Genomic DNA, 17,121 nt, shown 5'->3' with positions numbered 1-17,121 from the left:
GTGTATTGCATCATTTCCCTTTTCCATTTGATGTAACCCATTGAACATGTGTATAGTGTTATTTACCTGTGGCACTTTAAGGATGAATCACAGACATGCTGATATTTAGTCCAACAGCACTATTGTTTGAGTGGTATTGCTTTTATACACCAGTTTTATAACTAAGAAGTTAAAGGGATAGTTGACCGAAATCTTTAACTAACATTAATGTTGTTTCAAACCTGTATTATGTTCTTGGAACACAAGAGGAGAAGTGAGGCAGATTGTTAGAGGCTCACAGATTCAGTCCCCATTCACTTTAATTTTATGGAGAAAAAATTTCTCCTCAAAAGTTCCATAAAAGTTTAATTGGAAAATATGAATTTGAAATTACATGATAGTGAGTAAATGACAACAGACTTTTTCAGAACTATTTAAATCTGCTTTGTACCTTACATTGTGCGTTTTACTTACACAAAAAAATACCAATATCTTACTCTAAACTAACCAGTAAATATTGAGTAACTTAAACATGTCTATTTCTGATTTGAATGAAAATAGTTCCAATAGGTATAAAACACCAACAATATGTTTCTGTTAACTTACTCTTTAATATCAACAAACGTATTATTATTATTTTTTACACAATACAGTTATTTTGTATACTTTTGCTCCGTTAATGAAAATAGTTCTAAACAAAGCCAAAGCACACTCAAGTGTTGCATTGTCACTAAAAAAAAAAACTAAACAACACATACAATATTTTACTATAAACTAACCATTTAATATTCAGTAACTAATATTTTATAAACAATATGACTTATGTTGTCTGTTTTTGCTTCGATAATGACAATAGTTCAGAACAAAGCCAAAGCACAATCCGCACTGTGTTATTACTTACAAAAAATGAAACAAAAAACTATATTATACACAATATGGACAGTTATTTTGTCTAATTTTGCTCAGCTTATTAAAGTTGTTCCAAATGAAGCCAAAGCAATCAATAATCACATGTTGTTACTTACACGAAAACAAAAATATATTTTTCTGTAAACTAATCCTTTAATATCGATGTATATTTATTTTTTGCACAATATGGTCAGTTATTTTGTGAAATATTTCTCTGCTAATGACAATAGTTCCAAATGAAGCCAAAGTACTAACCCTTTAATATTAAGTAACTTTAACTAACCCTTTAATATTAAGTAACTTGTATTTCATACACAATGTGGCCAGTTGTTTGGTCTATTTTTTCTCCACTAATGACAATTGTTCCAAATGAATCCAAACCACAATCAAGCATTGCGATTAGATTATGCAACTAGAACTGTCCTATAAACAACATATACAGTAAAGGTATCAAAGAAAACCAACACATAAGCAATTCCAAAATTAGAGTTTTATTGGTCATTTGGGCTGCAGTGGGTCAAAATATCAACAAGTAATTGCAAACAGTGCCCACATAACTTTGCACAGCCAACTTTCATTAAAAAGTTGTTGATCATCCTATGGCTGTCGGCCTTGTGAGTGGACTGGCTTCTTGCTTCCATTCTGCGCTTTTAATTGGCATTCCACAGACCCTCTCTAACAGCATTCAGCAATACACACACGCACACACACTAGCACGGATCTCTAATAGGCAGAGACAGCTATGACGAGGGCTTCAGTCCACCACTATAGTTTAGTCCAAACATGAAGATCCCAAAGGATTGGTGTATTTAGAAATATGGCCCCACAGCCTTGAACGTCACTCGAACTCTTTGATCCATGAGAGTGGCCCAGGGGAGAAGACAATGGAAATGAGGAACGTAGAAGAAAAGAACAAAGAAGGATGTGGAAGGTCAAGATGGAATCCTTGACGACAGACATCAAGCAATCAAATGAGAGATTGAATGCGAAAAGAATAAGGAATGTTACGTTATACAAAAAGGAGGGATGAAAGTAACATGTATCTGGACCAAACTACAGTCTCACTTATTTTGCTTCAGTCTCTTTGTTGTATTAGATGTGGGCAATTCTTTATTTGTGTGTAAATAAATTTCAGAAAAACTGTTTTATATGGAAAAGATAAAAACATGCAAAATTCTTTTGTCTGTAGTCCAAATTATACATTTACAAGTTCTTCACGCCCTGTTCTTTTTCATAGACTACATCAAAAGAGAAAAAACAAAACAAAAAACTATGTACACACCATTTAATTTACAGTGGAGTAAAAAATGAAAGAATACCAGTATGACTAAGGCTTATGACATGTTATTATTTGCAAAATATTAAATCACTTCAAAAATTGTAAAGAGAGAGAGAGAGAGAGAGAGAGAGAGAATAAATGAATAAAATGAAGAGTTGTGCTACAAATAATAATGCTTGTTTCCCATTTAGCAACCGGCTGCATAAGTTAACATTTTGGTGGAAAATTATGTATATATATATAAAAAAAGGAAACTCAACAAAAACAAGAAACTGAAAACTATTTTCTAGCAAACTGTACAAAGCTGTTCTCTCTGTCTAACCGTTCGCAATCTTCCAAAGTCTTCATTTTGATACGTGACGTGAACAAACAGTATGATGGTGAGAAATGCAAACAAAAGCGTGTAGAAGCATAAACATTATAAACAGGCTCACGTAAAAAAAAAAAAAACACTCCAAAACTCTGAGCCATCAAAGCCATCGAACAGAAAAAAAACATTGTCAGATCAAATGAACAAAGACCAAAATAAGGAAGAAAAATGTAACAACAAAAGATTTACAAAAAGGCACATAATATCCCAGTGCTTCTGTACTGTGAGATTCAAGTGTAACTTAGCATTCATTTAAACGTTCTTTTAGCGTTCCTTCATACATTTTGTACCGATGATCCTTCAAACTTAGGCAAAAAAATTTGGGACTAGTCACATTTCCTTCATTAGACCCCCTCCATCTGTAACAGAGGGCCTCAGAGAGACCTGGTTTTGTTGCCATGGTGATCTTCCTTCCACTTTGTTTTCATTTCTCTGTCTTCATTTGCTATCTCTCTAGGGTATATTGGTTTCTTCGTTGTTTTAATTCAGCACACTGTCCACATCCCGCATTAAAAAAAAAGTGCCACACTGTTTTTTTGATGGTTTTTTCTTTTAATTTTCTTCCTCCTCCTATATCTTACTTGCTGTGGTCCTGCGTTGATGGCGTAGCTAGTCGTCGTTGCCTCCGTACATGTCGGCGAGTTTGCGGAAGCGAGGGCCCCAGTCGTTGAGGTAGTCATAGTCCTGATCGCCTCCACTGCTGGAGGAGTGAAGGGAGCTGAGTGACCCGGCCGTGGAGCCACTGCCCTCGTAGTCAAAGACCAGCAGGGAGTCATACGGAGGAGCCGTGGGATCGGTGTCTGCTGCCTTTAGACCCTGAGGGAGAAACATGACAGCGGATGTGGTTTTAAAAGTCATTTCACTGTGGCAAAATATTCATCACAATGTTGAATTAAAGGGATAGATCACCCAAAGATATTCTCAACCTCATACAAACTTGTACAACTTTCCCGTGGAACACAAAAGAAGGTGTTAGGTTAAGCAATGACAATGAATGATGACTGAGGCTTTCTCCTTTTGTGTTTCACAGAAAAAAGCAAACAAAAGCCATACAGGTTTGGAACAACACAAGAGTGAGTAAATAATGACAGAATTTTCATTTGTGGGTGTCCCATCCATTTAAATACATTTTATATATTTTTTTCCCTGACACCTCAAGCATCTCAAATACTGCATACTGCTGCTACATTTCTATATACCAGAAGAGGGGGATGGGAGGAGAAAAAGAAAGGGCAAAAGAGGAGGAGGGGAGATGGGAGGAGAGGCAAGCAGAGAAGGATTGGGGTCACCGTGCAAACAGATGCTGGGTTGTGAAACAGACTAAAGCGTTTATTTATAAGCGGTTCTGGAAACAGCACAGCTAAAAAATTAAACAAACAATGCAACAAAGCACAGTCGGCCAGCGCACTGGATGAGGTTTAACACAGTGCAGCAACAACTTAAAGTGAGAAGAAGAAGGAAGGAGGAGGGGGTCATGGTACAAATGAAAAGAACTGAAACCGATTAAAGGGATAGTTCACCCAAATGTAAATTCTCTCATAATTTACTCACCCTCATGCCATCCTAAATGTGTATGACTTTCTTTCTTCAGCAGAACACAAATAAAGATTTTTATGGAAAAAAATTCTCAGCTCTGAAGGTCCATATAATGCAAGTGAATAGTGATCAGAGCTTTGTAGATTCAAAAATCACATAACAATATTATGTCCTTTTTTTACTCTAAATCTCCACTTTCACTTTCAGGTGTGAAAGTGAAACTACATGAGATTTATGAAAAAAAAATCACTTTAATTTTTATCTGTTTCTCACCCACACCTATTGTATCACTTCTGAAGATATGGAGCTACAAAGGTCTGATCACCATTCACTTGCATTGTATGGACCTACTTGTTTGTGTTCTGCTGAAAAAATTAAGTCATACACATCTGGGATGTTATGAGGGTGAGAAAGTGATGAGAGAATCTTCATTTATAGGTATCCCTTTAAGTTAAAAGTGAGAGAGAGATAGAGATAGAAAATGCAATACTATTACAAACATTATAAAAACAGAACCACATAGACAATGGCTGTGTTTCAAATCATAGCGAGCTGCTTACCAAGATAGCTTTTTTGCATTATAGAATTAAAAAATTCTAAATAAATGTTTGGGCCTCATAAACACATTCAAGATCGTTTGATTGTGACCTGTCTAGACAGCATTTTTGGGTATAATAGTTACATCTGCACAGTATTTTTTATCATCATGGGGTGTTCAAACATTTGCATCAAACAGTTGGTCATCATAGACACATTCTAATGTTCGAGTTGCACATGAACCTGCCATGCCCAAATCTTCTAATTGAATATATGAACTTGCCTAAGGGGTATTTACAGTTGAAGTCAGAAGTTTACACTCACTTAGGTTGAAATCATTAAACAATTTTTTAACCACTCCACGGATTTAATAATAGCAAACTATAGTTTTGGCAATTCGTTTAGAACATCTACTTTGTGCATGACGAGTAATTTTTCCAACAATTGTTTACTGACAGATTGTTTAACTTTTAATTGACTATATCACAATTCCAGAGGGTCAGAAGTTTACAAGTTAACTGTGCCTTTAAGCAGCTTGGAAAATGACATAAAATTACGTCAAGCATTTAGACAATTAGCTTCTGATAGGAAGTGTACTGAATCGGAGGTGTACCAGTGGTTGTATTTTAAGGCCTATCTTCAAACTCAGTGCCTCATTGCTGACATTATGGGAAAAACAAAAGAAATCATCCAAGACCTCAGAAAGAAATTGTGGACCCCCACAAGTCTGGTTCATCATTGAGAGCAATTTCCAAATGCCTGAAGGTACCACGTTCATCTGTACAAATAATAGTATGCAAGTATAAACATCATAGGACCACCCAGCCATTATACCGTTTAGGAAGGAGACGCATTCTGTCTCCAAGAGATAAACGTAGTTTGGTGTGAAAAGTGCAAATCAATCCCAGAACAACAGGAAAGTACCTTGTGAAGATGCTGGAGGAAACATGTAAATGAGTATCTATATCCACAGTAAAACAAGTCCTATATCTACATAACTTGAAAGGCTGCTCAGCAAGGAAGAAGCCACTGCTCAAAAACCACCATTAAAAAGCCAGACTACAGTTTGCAAGTGCACATGGGGACAAAGATCTTACTTTTTGGAGAAATGTCCTCTGGTCTGTTGAAACATAAATTTAACCGTTTGACCATAATAACATCATTATGTTTGAGAAAAAAGGTTGAGGCAAATGTGTCTTCCAAATGGCTTCCCAATGACCCCAAGCATAGCTCCAAAGTTGTGGCAAAATGGCTTAAGGACAACAAAGTCAAGGTATTGCAGTGGCCATCACAAAGCCCTGACCGCAATCTGATAAAAGAAAAATTGTGGGCAGAACTGAAAAAGCATGTGCGAGCAAGGAGGCCTCCTGTACAAACCTGACTCAGTTACACCAGTTCTGTCTAGAAAAATGGGCCACAATTCCTGCACCTTATTGTGAGAATCTTGTGGAGGGCAACCCAAAAAGTTTGACCCAAATTAAACAATTTAAAGGCAAAGCTACCAAATACTAACAAAGTGTACGTAAACTTCTGACCCACTGGGAATGTGATGAAAGAAGTAAAAGCTCAAATAAATAATTCTCTCTATTATTATTATTATTAACTGCATTTTCATACTATGCACCCTGGGCATGGAATAATTTGCAAAAAGATCTTAAACTAGAAACGTGTATATCAATTGATAAATTTAAGAGCATCATAAAGAATGTGGTAAAGGAGACATGTGCTTGTTTTTCTTGAGAGGCCATTGTGTTTGAATGATTTCTTATTTTTTGTTTTACATGATTGTAGGTATGTATGTATGTATGTATAACATTTTTTATTAGTGGTGCTTGCAAAGCATCACTATTGTAATCTCACATACTTATTATTAGTGGTGCTTGCAAAGCATCACTATTGTAATCTCACATACTTATTATTAGTGGTGCTTGCAAAGCATCACTATTGTAATCTCACATACTTATTATTAGTGGTGCTTGCAAAGCATCACTATTGTAATCTCACATACTTATTATTAGTGTTGCATACTATTGTATCTCACATACTTATTAGTGGTGCTTGCAAAGCATCACTATTGTAACTCACATACTTATTATTCATTCTTAACTCAGCACCTAACTCGTCCGCACCGTTTGGCGTAGACCCACGAATGAGGTGTCGAACGGCCTATTGATGACACGTGTGCTATGACTTTTATAAGCGATCGGGGGTATGGTATTTGCCCCAGGGGCAAAAAAGCGGCCGAAAACTCCCGACAAACTTTGACGCGTCACAGCTCCGATCGAGGATTTCACAGAAACGTGTGATTTGCCACATTTGAAGAGGCTGGCAGGCTCTGTAAGAGCATACCTCAATATGGGGTAAAAGTTGCACCCCCGGGGGGCAGGAGCTGCCCAAAAATGCCCCAATTGACTTATAATGGTGTAGAAATGAAATGGCATAGGGATTTTGTATTGAACATAGCTCTGGATCACAGTGTCATAGAGACGAGGGGGCGGGCTCATTTTACTCAGACGACCAATCAGTCTCTCAAGATCATTGTTAAGCTATCAAGCCACGCCCTAGCAACCATTTAGAGCACCTTAGCAACAAGTCCCATAGACTTCTATTGAAACAGATCAAAGGGATATCTCCGGATAGAAGTGTCATAGAAACACAAGGGTGGTCTCGTTTGACTCGGGACAGCAAACAGCCAATCATGAATCACCTCAACACTTCCTAGCCCCTCCCTAACAACCATTGTCGAGCACCTTAGCAACCAAAATCCATAGAGGGATATCTTACATTCTGAATGTCACAGAGGCATGGGAGTTGGTTTATATCATTCATACTGACAAGCAGCCTTTGGAGTTTCATGATTGGCAGCTGCCAAGCCACTGCCTTGCAACTAAACAGAGTACCCTAGCAACCGTTTAGCAATAACTATATCTCTGCACCAGAAAATCAGAGAGACTTCTGGGTTGATTTATTTCAACCAGGATGGCAAGGACACTTGATAAGTATCACTATGGTAACTGCCTAGCAACCACATGGGGTCACCCTAGCAACCGAGTAACAAATCACATATCTCTGCATCAGAAAAACTTACAGACTTCTGGGTTGGTTTATTTCAATCAGGATGGCAAGGAGACTTCATTAGTATCACTATGGTAACTGCCTAGCAACCAGATGGGGTTACCCTAGCAACCGAGTAACAAATCACATATCTCTGCACCAGAAAATCATACAGACTTCTGGGTTGATTCATTTCAATCAGGATGGCAAGGACACTTGATAAGTATCACTATGGTAACTGCCTAGCAACCACATGGGGTTACCCTAGCAACCGAGTAACAAATCACTTAACTCTGCAACAGAAAATAGTACAGACTTCCGGGTTGACTTATTTCACTCAGGATGGAAAGCAGCCATGTATTGTATTACCTTGGTAACTTCATAGCAACCAGATGGGGTTACCCTAGCAACCGAGTAACAAATCACATATCTCTGCATCAGAAAAACGTAGAGACTTCTGGGTTGGAGTATTTCAATCAGGATGGCAAGGACACTTGATTAGTATCACTATGGTAACTACCTAGCAACCACATGGGGTTACCCTAGCAACCGAATAGCAAATCACATATCTCTGCATCAGAAAAACGTACAGACTTCCGGGTTGATTTATTTCAATCAGGATGGCAAGGACACTTGATAAGTATCACTATGGTAACTGCCTAGCAACCAGATGGGGTAACCCTAGCAACCGAGTAACAAATCACATATCTCTGCATCACAAAAACGTAGAGACTTCTGGGTTGGTTTATTTCAATCAGGATGGCAAGGACACTTGATAAGTATCACTATGGTATCTGCCTAGCAGCCACATGGGGTTACCCTAGCAACCGAGTAACAAATCACATATCTCTGCATCACAAAAACTTAGAGACTTCCGGGTTGACTTATTTCAATCAGGATGGCAAGGAGACTTCATTAGTATCACTATGGTAACTGCCTAGCAACCAGATGGGGTTACCCTAGCAACCGAGTAACAAATCACATATGTCTGCATCACAAAAACGTAGAGACTTCCGGGTTGACTTATTTCAATCAGGATGGCAAGGAGACTTGATTAGTATCACTATGGTAACTGCCTAGCAACCAGATGGGGTTACCCTAGCAACCGACTAACAAATCACATATCTCTGCATCACAAAAACGTAGAGACTTCTGGGTTGACTTATTTCAATCAGGATGGCAAGGAGACTTGTTTAGTATCACTATGGTAACTGCCTAGCAACCAGATGGGGTTACCCTAGCAACCGAGTAACAAATCACATATCTCTGCATCACAAAAACGTAGAGACTTCTGGGTTGACTTATTTCAATCAGGATGGCAAGGACACTTCATTAATATCACTATGGTAACTGCCTAGCAACCAGATGGGGTTACCCTAGCAACCGAGTAACAAATCACATATCTCTGCATCACAAAAACGTAGAGACTTCCGGGTTGACTTATTTCAATCAGGATGGCAAGGAGACTTGATTAGTATCACTATGGTAACTGCCTAGCAACCAGATGGGGTTACCCTAGCAACCGAGTAACAAATCACATATCTCTGCATCACAAAAACGTAGAAACTTCCGAGTTGACTTATTTCAATCAGGATGGCGAGGAGACTTAATTAGTATCACTATGGTAACTGCCTAGCAACCAGATGGGGTTACCCTAGCAACCGACTAACAAATCGCATATCTCTGCATCACAAAAACATAGAGATTTCCGGGTTGACTTATTTCACTCAGGATGGAAAGAAGCCATGTATTGTATTACCTTGGTAACTGCCTAGCAACCACATGGGCTTACCCTAGCAACCCAGTAACAAATCACATATTTCTGCATCAGAAAAACTTACAGACTTCTGGATTGGTTTATTTCAATCAGGATGGCAAGGAGACTTGATAAGTATCACTATGGTAACTGCCTAGCAACCACATGGGGTTACCCTAGCAATCGAGTAACAAATCAAATATCTCTGCATCAGAAAAACATAGAGACTTCTGGGTTGATTTATTTCAATCAGGATGGCAAGGAGACTTGATAAGTATCACTATGGTAACTGCCTAGCAACCAGATGGGGTTACCCTAGCAACCGACTAACAAATCGCATATCTCTGCATCACAAAAACATAGAGATTTCCGGGTTGACTTATTTCACTCAGGATGGAAAGAAGCCATGTATTGTATTACCTTGGTAACTGCATAGCAACCACATGGGCTTACCCTAGCAACCGAGTAACAAATCACATATTTCTGCATCAGAAAAACTTACAGACTTCTGGATTGGTTTATTTCAATCAGGATGGCAAGGAGACTTGATAAGTATCACTATGGTAACTGCCTAGCAACCACATGGGGTTACCCTAACAATCGAGTAACAAATCACATATCTCTGCATCAGAAAAACATAGAGACTTCTGGGTTGATTTATTTCAATCAGGATGGCAAGGACACTTGATAAGTATCACTATGGTAACTGCCTAGCAACCACATGGGGTAACCCTAGCAACCGTGTAACAAATCACATATCTCTGTATCAGAAAAACGTAGAGACTTCTGGGTTGGTTTATTTCAATCAGGATGGCAAGGACACTTGATAAGTATCACTATGGTAACTGCCTAGAAACCACATGGGGTTACCCTAGCAACCGAGTAACAAATCACATATCTCTGCACCAGAAAATCATACAGACTTCTGGGTTGATTCATTTCAATCCGGATGGCAAGGAGACTTCATAAGTATCACTATGGTAACTGCCTAGTAACCAGATGGGGTTACCCTAGCAACCGAGTAACAAATCACATATCTCTGCACCAGAAAATAGTACAGATTTCTGGGTTGATTTATTTCAATCAGGATGGCAAGGAGACTTGATAAGTATCACTATGGTAACTGCCTAGCAACCAGATGGGGTTACCCTAGCAACCGAGTAACAAATCACATATCTCTGCACCAGAAAATAGTACAGATTCTGGGTTGATTTATTTCAGTCAGGATGGCAAGGACACTTGATTACTATCACTATGGTAACTGCCTAGCAACAAGATGGGGTTACCCTAGCAACCGAGTAACAAATCACATATCTCTGCACCAGAAAATAGTACAGACTATCCGGGTTGACTTATTTCAATCAGGATGGCAAGGAGACTTCATTAGTATCACTATGGTAACTGCCTAGCAACCAGATGGGGTTACCCTAGCAACCGAGTAACAAATCACATATCTCTGCACAAGAAAATAGTAGAGACTTCCGGGTTGACTTATTTCACTCAGGATGGAAAGGAGCCATGTATTTTATTACCTCAGTAACTGCATAGCAACCACATGGGCTTACCCTAGCAACCGAGTAACAAATCACATATCTCTGCACCAGAAAATCGTACAGACTTCTGGGGTGATTTATTTATGACCATAATTTTTGTTCTTTTCAAGCATGCTATTTGACGAGTTTTGCCACGGCAAGCACCACTCACATTTTCTTCAGGAAATGTACCTATCTAGTTTTTATTTTTATATCTCCGTACAAAACTTCGGCACCTAACTCGTCCCGCACCGTTTGGCGTAGACCCACGAATGAGGTGTCAAATCAAACGGCCTATTGATGACACGTGTGCTATGACTTTTATAAGTGATCGGGGGTACGGTATTTGCCCCAGGAGCAAAAAAGCGGCCAAAAAATCCCATAGACTTAACATTGCGACAAACTTTGACGCGTCAGCTCCGATCGAGGATTTCACAGAAACGTGTGATTTGCCACATTTGAAGAGGCTGGCAGGCTCTGTAAGAGCATACCTCAATATGGGGTAAAAGTTGCACCCCTGGGGGGCAGGAGCTGCCCAAAAATGCCCCAATTGACTTATAATGGTGTAGGACAGCCCATGAAATGAAATGGCATAGGGATTTTGTATTGAACATAGCTCTGGATCACAGTGTCATAGAGACGAGGGGGCGGGCTCATTTACTCAGATGACCAATCAGTCTCTCAGGAGCATTGTGAAGCTATCAAGCCACGCCCTAGCAACCATTTAGAGCACCTTAGCAACAAGTCCCATAGACTTCTATTGAAACAGATCAAAGGGATATCTCCAGATAGAAGTGTCATAGAAACACAAGGGTGGTCTCGTTTGACTCCGGAGAGCAAACAGCCAATCATGAATCACCTCAACACTTCCTAGCCCATCCCTAACAACCATTGTCGAGCACCTTAGCAACCAAAATCCATAGAGGGATATCTTACATTCTGAATGTCACAGAGGCATGGGAGTTGGTTTATATCATTCATACTGACAAGCAGCCTTTGGAGTTTCATGATTGGCAGCTGCCAAGCCACATCCTTGCAACTAAACAGAGTACCCTAGCAACCGTTTAGCAATAACTATATCTCTGCACCAGAAAATCAGAGAGACTTCTGGGTTGATTTATTTCAATCAGGATGGCAAGGTGACTTGATAAGTATCACTATGGTAACTGCCTAGCAACCACATGGGGTTACCCTAGCAACCGAGTAACAAATCGCATATCTATGCACCAGAAAATCGTACAGACTTCTGGGTTGATTTATTTCAATCTGGATGGCAAGGAGACTTGATATGTATCACTATGGTAACTGCCTAGCAACCAGATGGGGTTACCCTAGCAACCGAGTAACAAATCACATATCTCTGCATCAGAAAAACGTAGAGACTTCTGGGTTGGTTTATTTCAATCAGGATGGCAAGAACACTTGATAAGTATCACTATGGTAACTGCCTAGCAACCACATGGGGTTACCCTAGCAACCGAGTAACAAATCACATATCTCTGCACCACAAAATCGAAGAGACTTCTGGGTTGATTTCAATCAGGATGGCAAGTAGACTTGATTAGTATCACTATGGTAACTGCCTAGCAACCAGATGGGGTTACCCTAGCAACCGAGTAACAAATCACTTAACTCTGCACCAGAAAATAGTACAGACTTCTGGGTTGATTTATTTATGACCATAATTTTTGTTCTTTTCAAGTTATAACATGCTATTTGACGAGTTTTGCCACGGCATGCACCACTCACATTTTCTTCAGGAAATGTACCTATCTAGTTTTTTTTACTATGTTGTGTTTATGTATGGCTGCTACCTTGGCCAGGTCTCTCTTGTAAAATAGATTTTCATCTCAATGAGACTTCCTGGTAAAATAAAGGTAATAAATAAATAAAATTATTCTGACATTTCATAATCTTAAAATAAAGTAGTGATCCAAACTGACCAAAGACAGGGAATGTTTTCTATGATTAAATGTCAGGAATTGTAAAAACTGAGTTTAAATGTATTTGGCTAAGGTGTATATAATCTTCTGACTTCAACTGCACACTTAAACCATGCTCTATTAGAATAATCGATTCAAATTGGCTAGCAAGTTCTAGTCAGTTTTAATCACCATTCTATATTAATGCGCCTACTCTGTTGTCCTCTGTAATGAGACATTGCTTGAGTTTTATGCCTCTGTTCAATCTACCTTCAGACGTGAATAATGTGCTGCAAGTCTGATGAGCCTTAAAGCTGGGGTTGATCGTCACATCACATGCCGTTTTTAAATCAACTGTGAAGCGTTAAAGGAAAAGATGAGACTCCAGTGTTTATGAGCCCTTTATACTGAGTCTAATTTAGAAATAATTAGGAATGCATCTATATTTTCCCCTTAAACACCTACAAGGATGGTAAGGAAAATATGTTTTAACATTAAGCTTTGTTCTTTGCCCCCACATCGTGTATTAAAATAGTTTAACGCACACATAGACAAGGACTATCCCTTAGTTGGTCACTTCGTGACTTTTTTACTGATATGATAGGTATGCAATCATAAAAAGACCAAGTGTAAATTCTAGGGCTGGGAATTGCTACAGAATTCCCGATTCAATATTACAACAATATTTCCTAAACAATTCGATATGTATTGCAATATTGCGATTCTGTATGTATTGCAATTTGATGGTTTCATATAAAATATTATTATACGTAATAAAAAATAAAAAAACGTTGTTAACTCCTTTTTCTCAGAAAGAAATGTTGATTGAAGAACAGTTGTGTCTAAAATGAAAATAGTTTTCACTGTGTAATATATAATTTGCTGGTAAAATGCATGAATGTGCAAAACTACCAATTTAGACCACCCAGTGCATTATCAACTAGCTATTAGTTGACTAGTTAGTGCAAAGGAATCCAAAAGACTGCATTAGTTCCATTTGTATTAAAAAATAAATATATACTATATATCATTTTAACTTATCAATTTAATTTTGTTATTTTAGAATAAACAATATATAACATATTACCATAGGCTATTACTATTATCCCAATTGTAATTTTGTAACATAAATGCAGGCTAAAGAGTAAACTTGTTCAAGGAACATTTCTGGGGCTGTACTAAAATATGACACACATGCCATTTCACATGCATCCTGAGATAGTCTGAGATCATATGGGGCATTCTAGTAGACAACACTATTCTTACAAACTGCTCCCAGATGACTGACAGAGGGGAAAAAAAAGTGAGAACTCACAATTTGCACATGTTCCGTGAGACACGATGGTGCTGCGTGCGTTGGCACCAAAGTGCAACAGAACAAAAATGCAAATCAGACAAATGCATCGCCGGCATGTCTTTCGTCTGTTCTTTAAAATATAATCAGGTGTGTTTTCTCAAGCATGCGTCTTTGTCTAGTGACATTTCTTGTCGACAGTGGCAGGCTAATGTGCAAAATTACCCGCCACTGGGCATGAATAACCTAGCTGTTAGATTATAAATACAACAGGGGCATGACATGTAGTTTACGGCATTTATCAGTTAATTTTACAGCTAAACTATTTATTAAAGCAGTGTCAGATAGAATCTGCAGAATGACTTCTGACATATACTCTCCACAACACCTCTTAAATAAATGTAAATATTATGCATAATATTAGGAACACTGATCACAGCAGAGGACTTTGATGTTCGACAGTGAACAATCGACGCTTTGGTGGATCTAGCAGAGGTGCGTTAAAGGACTACACGTAAAGAAAACTTCTCAGAGAGAAAACCTGTTAGTGTGGAAGTCTACACAAATAAAGCTTCCTATATTTATCTATTAATCATTGTAGCATTAAGACAAACATGTTTATTTTTTTTTATTATTAAATAAAAACAAGAATCGCAATTTGTAACAGAATCAATTTTCCCCCAGCCCTAGTCAATTTCCTCCAAGAGGGATTCAATCCCTCAAACCCCTTTTGGAGGGGGGTTGTGACATTCCATTCGAAACTACATTCGAAAAAGTGAAACAACAGCTGGTACCAATTATTTACATAGGGCTCGCATCGTGCAACAAATAATAACAAATTAAGAAATGGTTGCATGTTGTAAAACTGAAACTAATCACTGACGATGAGCGCAGCAGATGCACTTAGACATATATTACATACGACAAGCTACAAGGGCAAAAATACAGTGTGCATGCACACACACACACCCTTACAAAAAATTTAAATTATCCACAAACTTGCATAAAAAATTGCAGCTCGTTATTTTCACATGCAAATGAGCTTGTGATTCGCCGCAAAAGTTTGCCAGAAGTTTGCAGCTCTTCAACGGTAGTGGTGAACCTCGGTCAAACTTTTGGTAACAATGGGCAATTTGTGGCAAGTTTGCAGTAAATGCTGAATTTTTGTACGGGGATAGCCGTACATAGTCCAGAGTCACTTGGAATCAAATAATAAATCACACCTTTCAATTTGCAATTATTCATTAGCATAATCACCGAAGTGAACTTCGTTTGTATACATATAGTGCAGAAATTGAAGATCAGTTTTATATCCATTTAGTGGAGAAACATTGATAATGCCAAGTGTAAAGGGAATTAGCTTATTTAATCGTGACCATTTAATACCTCCTAAGATGCTCAAAATTGCAGTCTAGGTAAGAGGCTCACTAGATTTTGAAACACAACCACATTGTACAAATAAAGTTCTATTCTTGGCATAACATGGTCCAGGCAGAACACCGACATAGACTAAACATTGTATAGATGTTCAGTTGACACAATCTGTACACAGAATCTGAAATTCGCTTGTATTAACAAACCTTTCTACAGACTAAAAATGACTTTAAACAAAACTCAGCTTTCCAATTTAATTAAGTAAAAGCTAATATTGCTTCACATAACTTACATGTGACAAACTTTGCTCACATTGCAATGCAATGTTCTAGAGAGTCTTTACTGCTGTTTTTCCTTCAAATACATTTCAGTCTGACAGATTGGCAACTACAAAGCCCGTCTGTCTTTTAAGTGAGGCTGCTTACATTTAGCCATAATGTTTAATTCATTACCTTATTTAAGCAGTTGCTCACTAATCTCACACTGCTTTGAGCGCAGTCGCACTGCTTAAAGCCTGTGAGGTCTGCATGTGTGCATATGTGTGTGTGTGTGTGTGTGCATGAATCCCTAAGCCGGGCTAATGATCAATGAAACTAAAAGGCCCTCGGTCCAATTAGCTAATCAATCACCATTACGTCTTATCACTGGTGCCATCAAGCCATTTTAGATGGCAAGACTTCAGAGAGAGGACACACAGACATGGCATACCTCGTGGATGAACTCTCCTATGTCTCCAGGGTGGGGCGCGGCTGAGCGGAGAGGATAGTTGGGCTCCGAATGCATGGGCCGCTCATCCAGACGGCGGATACCAACTGGCTTAATCATGTCTGGCTCCAGAGTATCGGGCTGCTGCAGCTGACTCAGATCATAGTCCTACAGAAACACAGATAGCAATACAAACAGGGTTAACGGTCCCTTGAAAACCCATGGATACTGTATTTTGGAAGATCTGCATGGAAAAAAGGGAACTTAATTGCTGACCTTGTTACTTTATTTTAATAGCAGAGTAAAAATAAGGTTTACTAGAGTTAGTAAGTATATAATGAGCATAATACAAAATAATAGAACTATATATGACATCATTTATATAGTAAACACGTGTATGTTTGGGGAGGTTTGACTGTAATAAACGAAGATAATTGTTTAATAAACATCCCAAATAATACAAATGTAAATGTGCAAAACTGTGCCTGTGAAGGTTATGCTTAGGTGGTAGAAAATACAGGGTTCCCACTCTTTTGAACCCAAAATTTCCCAGGACATTTTATGTGCCCAACAAGTGTAATATTTAAGCAAAAGCACGTCCAGTTAAATCAAACTTTTATTTTGCCGTTTCTGTGTGTATTTGACAGAAGTTTCTCACCTCCAGGTAAGCAGTATGCTCCATGGCATAGTGTGTTTATTAATCCCCATAAAGCAGTAATTTAATTAAATAAATACATAGTCTGTATGTGCTGTGCACTTCAGAGTACATTCTGTCTCTGTCATCTCACACACACACACACACACACACACACACACACACACACACACACACACACACACACACACAAGCATACACATGATGATCATGATGAGG

General features: G+C 38.5%; 1 protein-coding gene across 1 annotated transcript in view; it reads right to left on the bottom strand.

The window, feature by feature from the left end:
• Nucleotides 1-1,363: 1,363 nt before the first annotated feature.
• The window catches only part of LOC127624382 (cadherin-2-like), a 64,915-nt gene continuing 49,157 nt past the window's right edge, over nt 1,364-17,121 (bottom strand). Inside the window, exons 15-16 of the mRNA XM_052099183.1 lie at nt 16,251-16,415; nt 1,364-3,353 (exon numbers count right to left, since the gene is read on the bottom strand). Of these exons, the coding sequence (XP_051955143.1) occupies nt 3,147-3,353; nt 16,251-16,415 (372 nt within the window). The 3' untranslated portion in view covers nt 1,364-3,146. The remainder of the gene's footprint in view (nt 3,354-16,250; nt 16,416-17,121) is intronic.

Source organism: Xyrauchen texanus, chromosome 30, assembly GCF_025860055.1.
Source record: "Xyrauchen texanus isolate HMW12.3.18 chromosome 30, RBS_HiC_50CHRs, whole genome shotgun sequence".
NCBI classification, from domain to species: domain Eukaryota; kingdom Metazoa; phylum Chordata; class Actinopteri; order Cypriniformes; family Catostomidae; genus Xyrauchen; species Xyrauchen texanus.
Note: the sequence above shows the minus strand (reverse complement) of the source record. Positions and strands in the feature narration are given on the sequence as shown.